Genomic DNA, 14,013 nt, shown 5'->3' with positions numbered 1-14,013 from the left:
TCTATATATAGTGTGCATATCTTCAGTTTCCTATTTCACCATGGATAGCACTTTGGGAAGCCTTCTTTATATTTTAGCGTTATTTCCGCGTAGATAAGAGTGAGTTTGATGCTCCTTAACCAGGTTGGTCCTGGATCAACAGCAACCGTCATGAAGCTGCAGTCTGTCTGCCGTGAACACTGACACGGATTTGGTCATATTGTTTAAACTGTGTTTTGTGATTGAGTTGTGTGTTCTGTGATCCCTCAAAGACCATCTGTAGTTGTGTAATCTTGTTAAATCTGTCATTTGACTTGAATTCCTGGCACTAACTCTGTAGATGTGAGTGTATTATATTTTAGGTCTTTTATAAGTTTTTACACAGTCATGTATTGTTTGGTCAGTACAAGTATACATGTCATGTCCTTCGTTTCTTTTTTTCTGTTTTCAGTGATCTTGAGGGGAACCAAATTCAAACTCTGAACTACTCCATCTTAAAGACGTGCAGCAAGCTTGAAGTTCTGTGAGTATACCATTTCAAAAATGAATGCATGAAGTACTGTTGTAGGAGTTTTCAGGAATTGCAGAGTCGTCATTTCTGGCAAGTAGCTTTTGATTAAATAATATTGGTTTTGTTTAGCAGTTATGAAGCACATACGTACATTTATATAACTAATCTACCTTCTCAGGGATCAACCATTACAGTGAATTATAGGGCTTGCTATTGAAAGTCAGTGCCTTAGCATGTGCCTTTTGAATCCCGGGATAATACGTTCAAATCCCACCTGACATTGAAGTGTACGCCTGCTTTGAATCACAATTACAATGTGACGTTGGTTGGGAAGAGCCAAAGCCCCTGGGGTTCGCCCTAACGTGGCAATGATGCCAGCCAGGTTACATGTCCCACTGGACCCCTTTACACTTTTTCTATTTGACCCACGTCACATTAGGAGGCAAATGTTTGCATAGAAAATAACCAGATCTCTGAACAATTATTAATAGCATCTCATGACTAAATGTGCTCACTGTTCTGTAACAATTATTACTGGTGGAAATATTGTCTCCGGAAACAAAATCGTTCTTCATCAGGTGAATTTCTTGGTCTATTTTCAGCCTTTTTGCACACACTTCCTGTTTGTACAGCAGGTGGTAAACAATCTATGACTAGCGACATGTAGGTTCTGAGTGCAAGTAGATAAAGTTTGACCAGATAAAACCATGTTCTGCTGCCGCTCCTGCAGCTACTCTTTTGGAGCATAAAAACAACCTCACTTTGATAGTCTTTGTTTCTGTCTTTCAAGATAAAAGTAGAGGATAATAGGCTTATCTTATACTTTTTCCACAAGATCAACAGGCAGAGTTTGGTCTGGGTGCTAGTCCATGCATTCGTATCCATGAATCCTGTTCAAAACCAAGCAAACTCAACTTCAGAAAACCTTTTTCTCAACTTTATTTCGAGCTCACCATTAGGGCTGTAATCTCCCAGTCGCCTGGTCGATGCCAACTGGCTCAACCAAAATTGTGATTGGTCGATTCTTTAATTTAATTTAATTTAATTTAATTTAAATTAATTTAATTTAATTTAATTTAATTTAATTTAATTTAATTTAATTAAATCGGTAGGATACTGTACCAAGTTGTAAAGGGGGTCAGAGCACATCTCTTTCACAGGTAACCGTCTATCTTTGGACACCACCTTGTTTTTGCTCTTTTGTATTTGCCCAACCCACTGACTAGATAGATTGTAAAGTAGAAGGACAAGGTTCAGTGAATTGTTGAACTGAATCTATCATGTCAGTGTGGTAGAATTTCATAAAAGTAGACAATGGAAAAAAAGTTGGGTGTAAACTTTGTAGGCAACAGTTTGGATATGACAGCTCCACATCAAACATGGCTGATCACCTGGAAACGGTAATGACAATATGAACATATCAGAATTGAGATATTTAAATGTTTTAGTCTAATAATTGTCTCGTAGACAGAATAAATCAGAAAGGCGCACCCACTCACAACAACGGTGGCATCCCCCAGATACACCCAGACCACGGTGGGCGTTAAGCCTCTCATTCCACCTGTTTGCTGTTAATGTAACTAACGTCGTCGCCTTGTCTCTCTCTTTTTCCCTCTCTCTCTGTGCGCGCTACCCTGTTTCTAGCTGTGGTGGGGGGGTGTTGTTTTATTAAATACATATTCTGAGCCGCACCAAAATATGGGTTAGCCCCACTGTAGTTGAACCAGAAAGAAAATACTCGCTGCCACTGTGTGCAGAGCAGAATGGTGGTGTCAGTCAATTATTACAACATGACAAAACTATTGTTTTAATTAAATAATATTCCTCCTATTCATTGTGACAGGCTCAAAACATTAGATCAAAAACAACTTAATATATACAGTAGCAAATCGCCAACACCCACCCCCCCCCAAAAAAACAAAAAAACTAAACACAAATGTGGCAACTGCATACCTCCAAGAAAGAAAACTTGGAATTCTGTTCTGAAAACATGCTACGTGTTACAGTCAGAAAGTACAGATAAATCGTCTGATAAAGGGATTCAGGACATGCTAACACTGCAACAAATTTGAAGTGATGGCCGAGGACCAAGTAAAATAAAATAGGCCCCTTCACCACATGGGACCTGCCGGAGGAGAGGAGGCTAGTGACTAGTAGTAGTCAGCCGCAGAGCGGGAGAGACTGAGATGCTTTGTTAGAAAGGAGCACAAACTGCTTTTAGAGGAGGATGAGAGACTATGCAAAAGTAAGAATTCATCCCAGTTTTAAATGCGTTCCTCAGAGGGAGAAGAGAACCTGATTCACGATAAATGCACTGCCTCAAAAAGATTTTTGCCCCCCTAAACGTGCCCCAAAAGTCACCAAATTTTGCACGCAAGCCAGGCCTGGCAAAAAATGTGATATTTAATTTACATTAATGGGCGTGGCCTAATGGCTCAACAGCGCCCCCTAGAAAACTTTGTGGTTTGACGTACATGCACGAAAATCGGTACACACCTGTATCATGTCGCAACTTAAAGAAAAGTCTCTTGGAGCCATGGCCGAAACCGAACAGAAAGTCGGCCATTTTGAATTAATTGTGTAATTTTTGGTGCAATTTATGCCATTTTTTCGTCCGTTAATGCGGCCTGAACTGTAACGTGCACCCAGGTGTGTTATACATCAAAATGTGCGTCTTGATCCTGCGACGATGTGCATTACTTTTCTCAGTCAAAAGCGTTACCGTGGCGACTATAGACGCCAAAAAGCGCGCCCTCCCCTTCATCTGATTGGTCTATACAGATAAAACTTTGTGCCTCAAGCCCCACAATACGGTTTGACGTACATGCACGAAAATCGGTACACACCTGTATCATGTCGCAACTTAAAGAAAAGTCTCTTGGCGCCATGGCCGAAACCGAACAGGAAGTCGGCCATTTTGAATTAATCGTGTATTTTTGGCGCAATTTATGCCATTCTTTCGGCCGTTAATGTGGCCTGAACCGTAACGTTCACCCAGGTGTGTTATACATCAAAATGTGCGTATAGATCCTGCGATGATGCACATTACTTTTCTCAGTCAAAAGCATTACCGTGGCGACGCTAGACGCCAAAAAGCGCGCCCCCCTCTTCATCTGATTGGTCCATATTTGATAGTTCCTACATTCTGCCATAACGTTTGAATGGTTTGACATAAAGACTTGTGGGTGGTGTCATCGGACTCGGTTTTGAGTCCTTCCCATGATTCCGATGATTGCCATGGGGAAAAAAATGTAAATAAAAAAAAAAAAAAAGAAATAAAAAAATGGCAACAACAGCGATATCAAACTATATATATCTATACATACATACATACATACATACATATAAGGCACAAGTTCGAAAATAGAGATACTCATTGACCAAAGATATGACCATGGTTGTATTTTTCCAAAGTTAATATCCTGCTTTTTTTCCAGTCTAAGTGAAGATCCAGTGTATCATTTAACTCAAAATTCATTTCTTAAACTGATTGTGTGAAGGAATGAATTGATTTCCAGAAACGTATTAAAATATCACATCTCAAAACATATGCACAAATGTTCCATCGGTTCTTTTACATCTTGGACATTTTGAGAGAAATATCCTTTGAAATTTTGCGCATTTTAATTGGAGTTAAATACAATTGTGAATAAATTAGCTTCTTTAATTTTATTACTAGTAAATGGAAAATGTATTTTTTCACATATATTTAACCAAGTATTTTCTTCAAAGACCATCCGCAACTCCTTCTTCGTAGATATTTGATAGTCCCTATTTTCTGCCATAACTTTTGAATGGTTTGACATAGAGAGTCGTGGGTGGTGTCATCGGACTCGGTTTTGACTCCTTCACCATAATTGGTGCAAATTAGCCCCGCCCCTTCTTCTGATTGGTCAATATTTGATAGTCCCTATTTTCTGCTATTACTTTTGAATGGTTTGACATAGAGAGTCGTGGGTGGTGTCATCGGACTCGGTTTTGACTCCTTCACCATAATTGGTGCAAATTAGCCCCGCCCCTTCATCTGATTGGTCGATATCTGATAGTTCCTACTTTCTGCCATAACTTTTGAATGGTTTGATATAGAGAGTTGTGGGTGGTGTCATCTGCTAAATGTCCAGGCCTGAAGAATCTACATGCAAGTCATACAAGCGCTTCCACTGCAGCCTGAACGTGCACAAGGGTGCGAGGGCCCGTTCATCGCTGCTTGCAGCTTTAATTGTCAGTTGTAACCTCAGATTAGATTAGATTAGATTTCATTCAGCCGCAGCAAATATCCGGCGTACATAGCTGGCACTGATTGGCACCATGCTGCACGGTTTCTGACAGCAGATCTATCCTGTTCAGATTGCTGATGGACAACAGGATCAGAAGAGTTCCTGAAAACACCTTCCAGTCTCTGTGGAAACTGGCCGAATTGTAAGTGCCTGCAAGTTTGTTGGTGTCCTTTCTTCTTCTTGTCTTCTTATACGTAATCATTTCATTTCATGTTTGATTATATTTACTGTTTCTTAGCAAGGAATAAAAAACATATCTAACATATCTCTACTAATCATCTCCCTTGAACCTTCTTGTAATAAAAAAAACCTTGTTCACTTAAAGAAGAAAAATCCAATGACTTACAGTGTTGAAACTTTTTTTTTTTTACTGTTTCTGTGTCTCCACATCCACATATTTGTGCAGCGCAGAGGATGAGGGAGGGTGGCCAAACCGTGACAAGGTTATCCATCATAACAGGAATTATGATGCTTAAGAGGCTGAAAATAAATACACATGACAGACCACAGCCTTAAAATTAAGAGCCTAGCGGACATTGGTAGTAAATGACTGCTCCGATATTTACAAAGCTGTTAAGTTTGCGGTCACATATATATAAGTATATTAAATGTAGAAATGAGATTTTAATCCTTGTGTAGCAAACAGAACATGAAACAGAAAGTAGATCAGTTGATCAGTGGGTGGGCAATTAGACACATCACACGCCGTGTAACAGAGCAACACTGTTCTGAGGTGCCAAAAAGAAATGGGAGGGAGGCTAAATCAAGAGCAAACTGACTGATGGATTACTCCATTTTTTTTAAAGAAAAGGCTTACAAAGACTGTCTCTGTGGAGCAGCATCTCGCTCCATTCCCCTCGGCCGTCTTTCTCATCCACTGGTGTCCAGGAAACCTTATCCAGATGGAGATGTAAAAGCAGGTCCACAGAGGGAACCACCATCTGCTACACTAATTTAACACAGTGCTGGCTTCACCATCTCATCTGCACACTTGATCAGATATCACTGTATATACTTCTTCTGTCTAAAATGAGCACCATATGGTTGCTTATTGTGTTGTTACAGAAGTATCAGTGAAACATCAGGGACGACTATTTCCATTAAGTAAAAAAGCAAGAAGAGGACTGAGAGAGCCTGTACTAAAGCAATATTCACAGTGATTCATACAGATTATTGCAAAGACCAACTAACATCATCACAACTTAAAAACTCTATTCTGCCCCTGTAGACAGGGGCAAGTAGGAAAAACGTGCAACATATAAAGTCTGCAAAGAGGAGCACTGTCTGCTGTTTTTTTACAACTATTGAAGACTTTTACATCAGCGAACGCAGGAAAGAGCAGACAACATTATGGACCCCTGCCACCCCTGGGGCTGGATTGTGTTTTTGTGTTTTTAATTCCCAGAATTCCCAGAAGCTGCCACTAGATGCTATTTTTGTTTCATGATAGTTTGGTAACAACATCACAAAGACTCACATTGCATCACATTACCACTTCTTAATACTTGAATGTTTATTCTCATTTATGACTCGCTGCATGGATGATCTTACTGGTTGTAACAATTTTACTAGTGGTTTATTGACCTGGTTCCTCTTTTGTTGCTTGTTGTTATGTGGGTGTTTTGTTTTTTTTTAATTGTTTTTAATTTAATATTTGATTGATGTTTTGGAATGACAGTAAACATTTGTGTGTCTTGAGTCTTGAATTTTATGTGCGTATTTTTTTACGAAATAACCTTCTAGTTGCACTTTGAGAGAATAGTCTTTCCTTAAATGAATACTTAAATGACCAAAACCTGAGAATCCATATAAAAATTGATGAAGCATTCCAACAGCACGCGCCCCCTGCAGGGACAACGACGCCTTGCAGATTGCTCCAGCCTCATACCCCGCTCAAGACATTGTCATGCAAGTTCCAGCTCCTGAGGACCCCTGCCGGGACGAGGACTTGCAGGCAGCGCCAGTCTCATTCAATGCTCAAGACATTGTCACGCAAGTTCCGGCGTCTTGCATCCCTGCCGAGACAGGCACCCTGGAAGTGGATTTGACTTCCAGCCCCTGCAGAGACGAAGACCATATATGGACTTCCTGACTACTCAGGGGTAGTCCCAAAACTGAAAGATCACACCTCTGACTGTCTCTCACTGGGCTTGTTTATTCCTGTCTTTGTTGATTGAACTTTTGTATAAAAACCCTGTGGCCAAATCAATCTGGGTCAGCATTTTAACCAGACCCTGGTCTGTGTAAACGTGCTCACCGCCGGCTGAATAAAACTCATATACCACAAAGCGGACTTCTGAAATGGTTTGGTAAATTCCTCAACAAAATGCAGTAATTTGCTTTGGGTTGAAATGTTGTTTAAGAACAAAGTGGCCTGGCCAGTCATATCCATTCACTCTGTGAAAATGGTCTGTTGAGGTGGGTTTGGTATCCCACCCATAAGTGTGATTTCCACCGGTACGGAACGCTCCAAACAAATGGTAACGGGCTGGGGGCGTGCTGTATGTTATGACTTCAAAAGGAACATTGAAATGCCGCTATTCAAAACCATCAAGATCGCTGCAAAAATGCTAATAATATCTGGGTTTAACTAATTTTGATTGCAAAGTAGACATCAGTCTTTCCTGGCGTTCTTACTCCACTGCAAACCATTTGGGATGTCTATTTTTTTAACAAATCTTCCTGATGCTCAGCCTCCATCGTATGCTTAGTTTCTGTGATTGGTTGCATGCATATCCACTGGTGTCCAGAGGGAGCGTCTTCTGCATCCGTAGGTGGCCAGACTATTAAATTAAAACTAGAATACAAAATATTGTCATTATTAATTGCACACAATAATCATATTGAAAATCGTGGAAATCAATCTGAATATATAGAATTTTTTAATTTGTTTTTGTGTAACTTCTGTTCTCTTTTTCTCGTCAAATTCTGTTTAGGAATCTTTCCAACAACAGGATCAGGGAGTTGCCGAAGAACACGTTTAAGAATCTCTCAAAGTCGCTGCTAAAACTGTGAGTTACTGACTCGTAGTTTGACCCGCACAAGGTGTGCTTCTTTTTTTGCATGTTGTAATATGAGGTTTTTTTCTTTTTTTTACTTTGATCCAAATATTGTAATGCAAGAGGGGTGTGCAGGCTCATTGAAGTCTTTGAACCCAAAACTAAGTAGTGATGGCTTTGATCAGTTTTGTTCCCGTGAGTCTTCACGCACCAGGCCTGAGGGTCAGATGCATGAATGATCAGTACGGTCAAAAATGATGCGTATGGTCGACACAAAGTGTTTTTTGTTAAGGAAGTGTGCAGTGGGAATGTATACATTTCACACATTCTTCAACCAAAGTGTGCACACAGATTTAAAACTATTGAATACTGTTTTGGTCTTTTTTGGGGTCTGATTTTACTACTACTGTCATTTAGCAGACGCTTTTATCCAAAGCCACTTACATTTGAGAGAACAACACAAGCACAAAACCACATAGGAGGTCCAGCTGGATCAGTGCTGGTCAGACTGATGAGAGTCCTGCTAAACACAGGTGTTGTCATGCCAGTGCTAGATTTATTTTTTTTATTTTTTTGTTCCCTTCCCGCCCAACACAAAAGTTCCTTTATTCAGCAAAACCAGGTCTTAAAATTCACTCTTAAAAGTAGATACAGACCTTGTAGATCGGACAGTTTAGTAGGTCATTTCACCATCAGGGAACAATGGAGGAGAAGAGTCTGATACTGATTTCAAATCACGTTGTGGTGGAAGAACCAGCTCTGGATGAAGGAGTGAAGGTAGAGGGAGAGTAGCTCTGGATGAAGGAGTGAAGGTAGAGGGAGTGCAGCTCTGGATGAAGGAGTGAAGGTAGAGTAGCTCTGAATGAAGGAGTGAAGGTAGAGGGAGTGTAGCTCTGGATGAAGGAGTGAAGGTAGAGGGAGAGTAGCTCTGGATGAAGGAGTGAAGGTAGAAGGAGTGTACCTCTGGATGAAGGAGTGAAGGTAGAGGGAGTGTAGCTCTGGATGAAGGAGTGAAGGTAGAAGGAGTGTACCTCTGGATGAAGGAGTGAAGGTAGAGTAGCTCTGGATGAAGGAGTGAAGGTAGAGGGAGTGTACCTCTGGATGAAGGAGTGAAGGTAGAGGGAGAGTAGCTCTGGATGAAGGAGTGAAGGTAGAGGGAGTAGCTCTGGATGAAGGAGTGAAGGTAGAGGGAGAGTAGCTCTGGATGAAGGAGTGAAGGTAGAGGGAGTGTAGCTCTGGATGAAGGAGTGAAGGTAGAGGGAGAGTAGCTCTGGATGAAGGAGTGAAGGTAGAGGGAGAGTAGCTATGGATGAAGGAGTGAAGGTAGAGGGAGAGTAGCTCTGGATGAAGGAGTGAAGGTAGAGGGAGAGTAGCTCCGGATGAAGGAGTGAAGGTAGAGGGAGTAGCTCTGGATGAAGGAGTGAAGGTAGAGGGAGTGTAGCTCTGGATGAAGGAGTGAAGGTAGAGGGAGTGTAGCTCTGGATGAAGGAGTGAAGGTAGAGGGAGTGTAGCTCTGGATGAAGGAGTGAAGGTAGAGGGAGTGTAGCTCTGGATGAAGGAGTGAAGGTAGAGGGAGTAGCTCTGGATGAAGGAGTGAAGGTAGAGGGAGTGTAGCTCTGGATGAAGGAGTGAAGGTAGAGGGAGTGTAGCTCTGGATGAAGGAGTGAAGGTAGAGGGAGAGTAGCTCTGGATGAAGGAGTGAAGGTAGAGGGAGAGTAGCTCTGGATGAAGGAGTGAAGGTAGAGGGAGAGTAGCTCTGGATGAAGGAGTGAAGGTAGAGGGGGAGTAGCTCTGGATGAAGGAGTGAAGGTAGAGGGAGTGTAGCTCTGGATGAAGGAGTGAAGGTAGAGGGAGAGTAGCTCTGGATGAAGGAGTGAAGGTAGAGGGAGTGTAGCTCTGGATGAAGGAGTGAAGGTAGAGGGAGTGTAGCTCTGGATGAAGGAGTGAAGGTAGAGGGAGAGTAGCTCTGGATGAAGCAGTGAAGGTAGAGGGAGTGTAGCTCTGGATGAAGGAGTGAAGGTAGAGGGAGAGTAGCTCTGGATGAAGGAGTGAAGGTAGAGGGAGTGTAGCTCTGGATGAAGGAGTGAAGGTAGAGGGAGAGTAGCTCTGGATGAAGGAGTGAAGGTAGAGGGAGAGTAGCTCTGGATGAAGCAGTGAAGGTAGAGGGAGAGTAGCTCTGGATGAAGGAGTGAAGGTAGAGGGAGAGTTGCTCTGGATGAAGGAGTGAAGGTAGAGGGAGAGTAGCTCTGGATGAAGCAGTGAAGGTAGAGGGAGAGTAGCTCTGGATGAAGGAGTGAAGGTAGAGGGAGAGTAGCTCTGGATGAAGCAGTGAAGGTAGAGGGAGAGTAGCTCTGGATGAAGGAGTGAAGGTAGAGGGAGAGTATCTCTCGATGGTAGCAGTGTCGCCAGGTGGGAAGGAAAGGAAGAGCTGGGTGTCATCAGCATAGCAGTGGTAGGAGAAGCCATGAGAGCTGATGATTTCACCTAGTGAAGTGGTGTATAGTGAGAAGAGAAGAGGGCCAAGCAGCAATTCCTGTGGCACCCCTGTTGCCAGCTCATGGGATCTGGACACTCGTCTTTGCCATGATACTCTGAAGGATCTTCCTGAGCTCAGACATGAACCACACAAGGACAGATCCTGAGGTGCCAACTGTTGACAGTGAGGAGAGGAGGATGGGGTGGTGGACCGTGTTGAAGGCAGTAGACAGGTCCAGCAGTATGAGGACTGAGGACAGACCAGCCAATCTGGCAGCCAGTAGTGACTCAGTAACTGACAGAAGAGTGGCCCTGTCTGAAGCCAGACTGATGTAGATCATACTGGCAGTTGTCGTGAAGGAACTGTGAGACCTGACTGAAGACAGCTCATTCTAGAAGTTTAGACATGAACGGGAGCAGTGACACCGGCCGGTAGTTTTCAACCTGGGCAGGGTTGAGTGTGGGGTTTTTCAGCAGCGGGGTGACCCGAGCTTGTTTGAAGGCCGATGGAAAGATGCCAGAAGTTAGACAGGAGTTGATCATGTGGGTTATTGCCGGTTTGACTGTCGGTAAAATGTTCTCCAGGATGTCGGTAGGGACAGGATCAAGAGGACAGGTCATAATTTTGAGCCGACTATAATGGCACTTTTCCACTAGTACCTACTCAGCTCGCCTCTACTCGCCACGTCCCCGTCTTGCGCTTCTCAACTACGGGCCGAGGTGGGTGGAGGCGTGCAGAGTAGGTACTTTTTCTGTACCTATTCTGCCGAGGTTCTAAGCGGGCTGATCAGCGCGAGAACGACTCGCTGCAATTTTATTTAACAGGCAACGGCAGCGCAAACGTCTGTTTCATGACACAACTCTGAGGTGCAGATGTTCATAAACTTGGTGCTGAGGAGAGAATTAAAGGGAAAGTTCGGTTTTTTACAACCTGGACCTTATTTCTGGCATTTTTTATGGTCGTATTCTCACCCAGAGGTGTTTGGTGTCATTTGGAGTCCTTCGGAAGATATTAGGGTTTTTTTTGCGAGCCGCTTCTCCATATAATGGTAGCGGATGGGGCACAGCGGGACACAGACGATGCAGCGTCTAAATAACACATGATTGCTGCGAAACTCTTCATTTCTTTTATGAATCACTAGATCTGCTTCCAGGACCTGTTGTCTGGGGCTGTGTGTGTAACAAATAAATCAGTTTGTAAACAAGACCTCTGACCTGCATGACGTCATCTCTGTGCGCGCATCGCAGACACAGCTCTGTGTACAGCTGGAGTTCACTACTGTTAGTTTACTGTTAGTTATTTGAAACATGTCTGAATATTTGTCAAATTCTGAGGTTGTGGACGACGACTTTGAATATGATGGACGTCCTTACCGTTTTGAGCCAGAGTATACGGCTGAAGAGCTCACTGAACGGAGGACAGAGTGCGCGCACAGAGATGGTTGTAAAAAAATGAACTTTCCCTTTAAAAAGGGATCTAGACGGGCGATAAGGAACGACCAGATCTACCAGGAGCTTTGTCTCTTCATAGCTGCCCACGGCTCCAGCTGACTTCTCATCAACGCCGACACAGACAAACTTGAAGCTTCTCTCACTCTCATTTTTTAACTTGATATTGAACACAAGCCACAGACCCAGCAGCACATCTATCATCTCCTCCAGGTTCTACATCTTTAGTGTTGTTGTCTTCTTCGTGTAGATCACACAATCAAATACGTCACAGCAGCTTCCTCCAACCCGCCTACTTACTTCCTCGTTTGTGTTGCGCAATCGAGTACGTCACAGCAGCGTCCAGCTTCACCCCAACCCGCCCACTTCTCATCACTTCTCACCTGGGTGTTTAAAAACAAACGAGTCGAGGCGCGCTGAGTAGGTACTAGTGGAAAAGTGCCATAAGTTTAGAGACTTCGTCCTCGTTTAGAGACCGGAAGGAACAGAGAGAGGCACCAGTGGCCGGTGTGAGTGGGCTGAGGTGGACAGGCTCAGAGAATCGGTTATTGATAATAGCAAACTTTCAGTAAGGAAGCAAACTTTTCTGCAACCAACCCAGTGGGTGGTTGAGCAGGTGGTGGAGAGAGAAAAGAGTTAAACGCCATGAACAGATGTCAGTTTTGGGAGCATTTCTTTGTCCTGGTAAGGATACCTTGGCAGCCTTCAAGCTGGATATGAAAAATTAACATTTTTGTTGGTGTGCTCTTTGGATTTGAGCCACTTTCTTTCAGCTGCCCTAAGTCCAGCTCTGTGGTCTCTCAGAACCTCTGTGAGCCATGGACGGGGAGGTTTCTGTCCAGCTGGTTTGGACACCAGAGGACAGAGTTTATCCAGAGAGGAGGTGAGTGAGGAGCAGAGTGTTTCTGGAGCCTCATTAACAGATAGTGTGGAAAAGACATTTTTGGACATTAGAATGCCTTTACCCCTGCATGGTTATCCGTCTCATTTGTCTCTGTGTGTTCCTTTGATGCACTGGTGGCTTATCCAGAGTGTACCTTGGTTCTGGTCTAATGACAGCTAGATGTCAGGATAGTAGCTTTAAGGAAGGTCGGGAGGCAGGAGTAATAACAAAGTACTTGATTTCAAAAGTAAGTTGCAGCGCAAGGCAAGATAGCCAAAAGCCTAAACCTGGATACCAAAAAATAAACCTGCAGGCAACAGAAGGAGATTAGCAGAGATTAGGTTATAGCAGGGCAGCAGGAAACCCAAGAATGTAACGTCAACATCACCATAAATTGAGCTTCAGCTCTGACACAGCATAGAAGTGTTGTTGACGTGTGAACAAGTGAATGTGGTTTGGACTGTAACCATTAAAAACTGAAAAAAGTCCATTTACCAACACATCACGTCATATGGTGTCTGTTCCTGATCATCTGCACTCATGGATGTAAGCTATCTTTGTATTATTTTTAGATAAATCATTGGTACCCATCATATTTTCAGCTGAGACACTTGCTTGTGATTGGTTTTTTTTTCATTCAGTTATTGATTTTCTGTTTGTAATTAGAGAACAGAGACACCATAAAAAAAAAAATATTTTCATTTTTTTTCTAACTTCACTCTTGAGGTTTTCAGTTGATTAAATTTTTTTTAATCTTGTTTTTAATTTTTTCCTGCAAATTTATATGCAAATGAAAAAGCTGCAGCATGTCCACATTTGTTCTTATTAAAAATGGGACAAATAATATGAGCCGTGCATATGCATACAATTTCACAATCATTTAGATTAGACAATAGAAGCATATGGCAGTGTGGGTTCTTTTTTTGTTTGTTTTTTACCAGATTTATAATAAATCTGGTAAAAAAAAAAAAAAAAAAGCTTTGTGGCGCACAGATTAAACTGCATCCAGATTTTAATTACTTTGGCTGGTTTGTTCATTGTTTAGACTTCACGGGGCAAAATCTGCCAGTGTAAAAGTCGATGAAAAGACCCCACAAACTAACTTAGACATGTAATTTCAAGCAGTGCATGGTGAGCAACTTTTACTTCCATAGGTTGATGGCACCCTGGTAGACGTGACCTGCTCTTCTTGAACCAGTAGATCCATCGTTAGTTACTTGAGTTTAAGGTTTTCCTGCCATCTATCTTGTATTTGTGCAGCCTTTTCAGGTTTGCACATGGCTAAAAGGTGTTCCATGAACTGAAATCGGGGCTTGTCTTTGGACATCTCCCTGCCTACACCAAACTTTCCTTGGACTGTATTGTCCTCTCATGCCCCTTCCAGGGTTGGTTCTGGGCCAGTGCTGAGTTTGGAACTGGGCTTTCTGTTTCCACTGACAA

The 14,013-nt window shown here is 42.7% G+C and overlaps 1 protein-coding gene across 1 annotated transcript in view; it reads left to right on the top strand.

The window, feature by feature from the left end:
• LOC133460193 (relaxin receptor 2-like) overlaps window positions 1–14,013 on the top strand; it is an 88,443-nt gene that overhangs the window by 46,640 nt on the left and 27,790 nt on the right. The window contains exons 10-12 of the mRNA XM_061740765.1: window positions 431–502; window positions 4,838–4,909; window positions 7,704–7,778. Of these exons, the coding sequence (XP_061596749.1) occupies window positions 431–502; window positions 4,838–4,909; window positions 7,704–7,778 (219 nt within the window). The remainder of the gene's footprint in view (window positions 1–430; window positions 503–4,837; window positions 4,910–7,703; window positions 7,779–14,013) is intronic.

Source organism: Cololabis saira, chromosome 14 (assembly GCF_033807715.1).
Source record: "Cololabis saira isolate AMF1-May2022 chromosome 14, fColSai1.1, whole genome shotgun sequence".
Classification (NCBI taxonomy): domain Eukaryota; kingdom Metazoa; phylum Chordata; class Actinopteri; order Beloniformes; family Belonidae; genus Cololabis; species Cololabis saira.
This window is presented reverse-complemented; position numbering and strand designations above follow the sequence as displayed.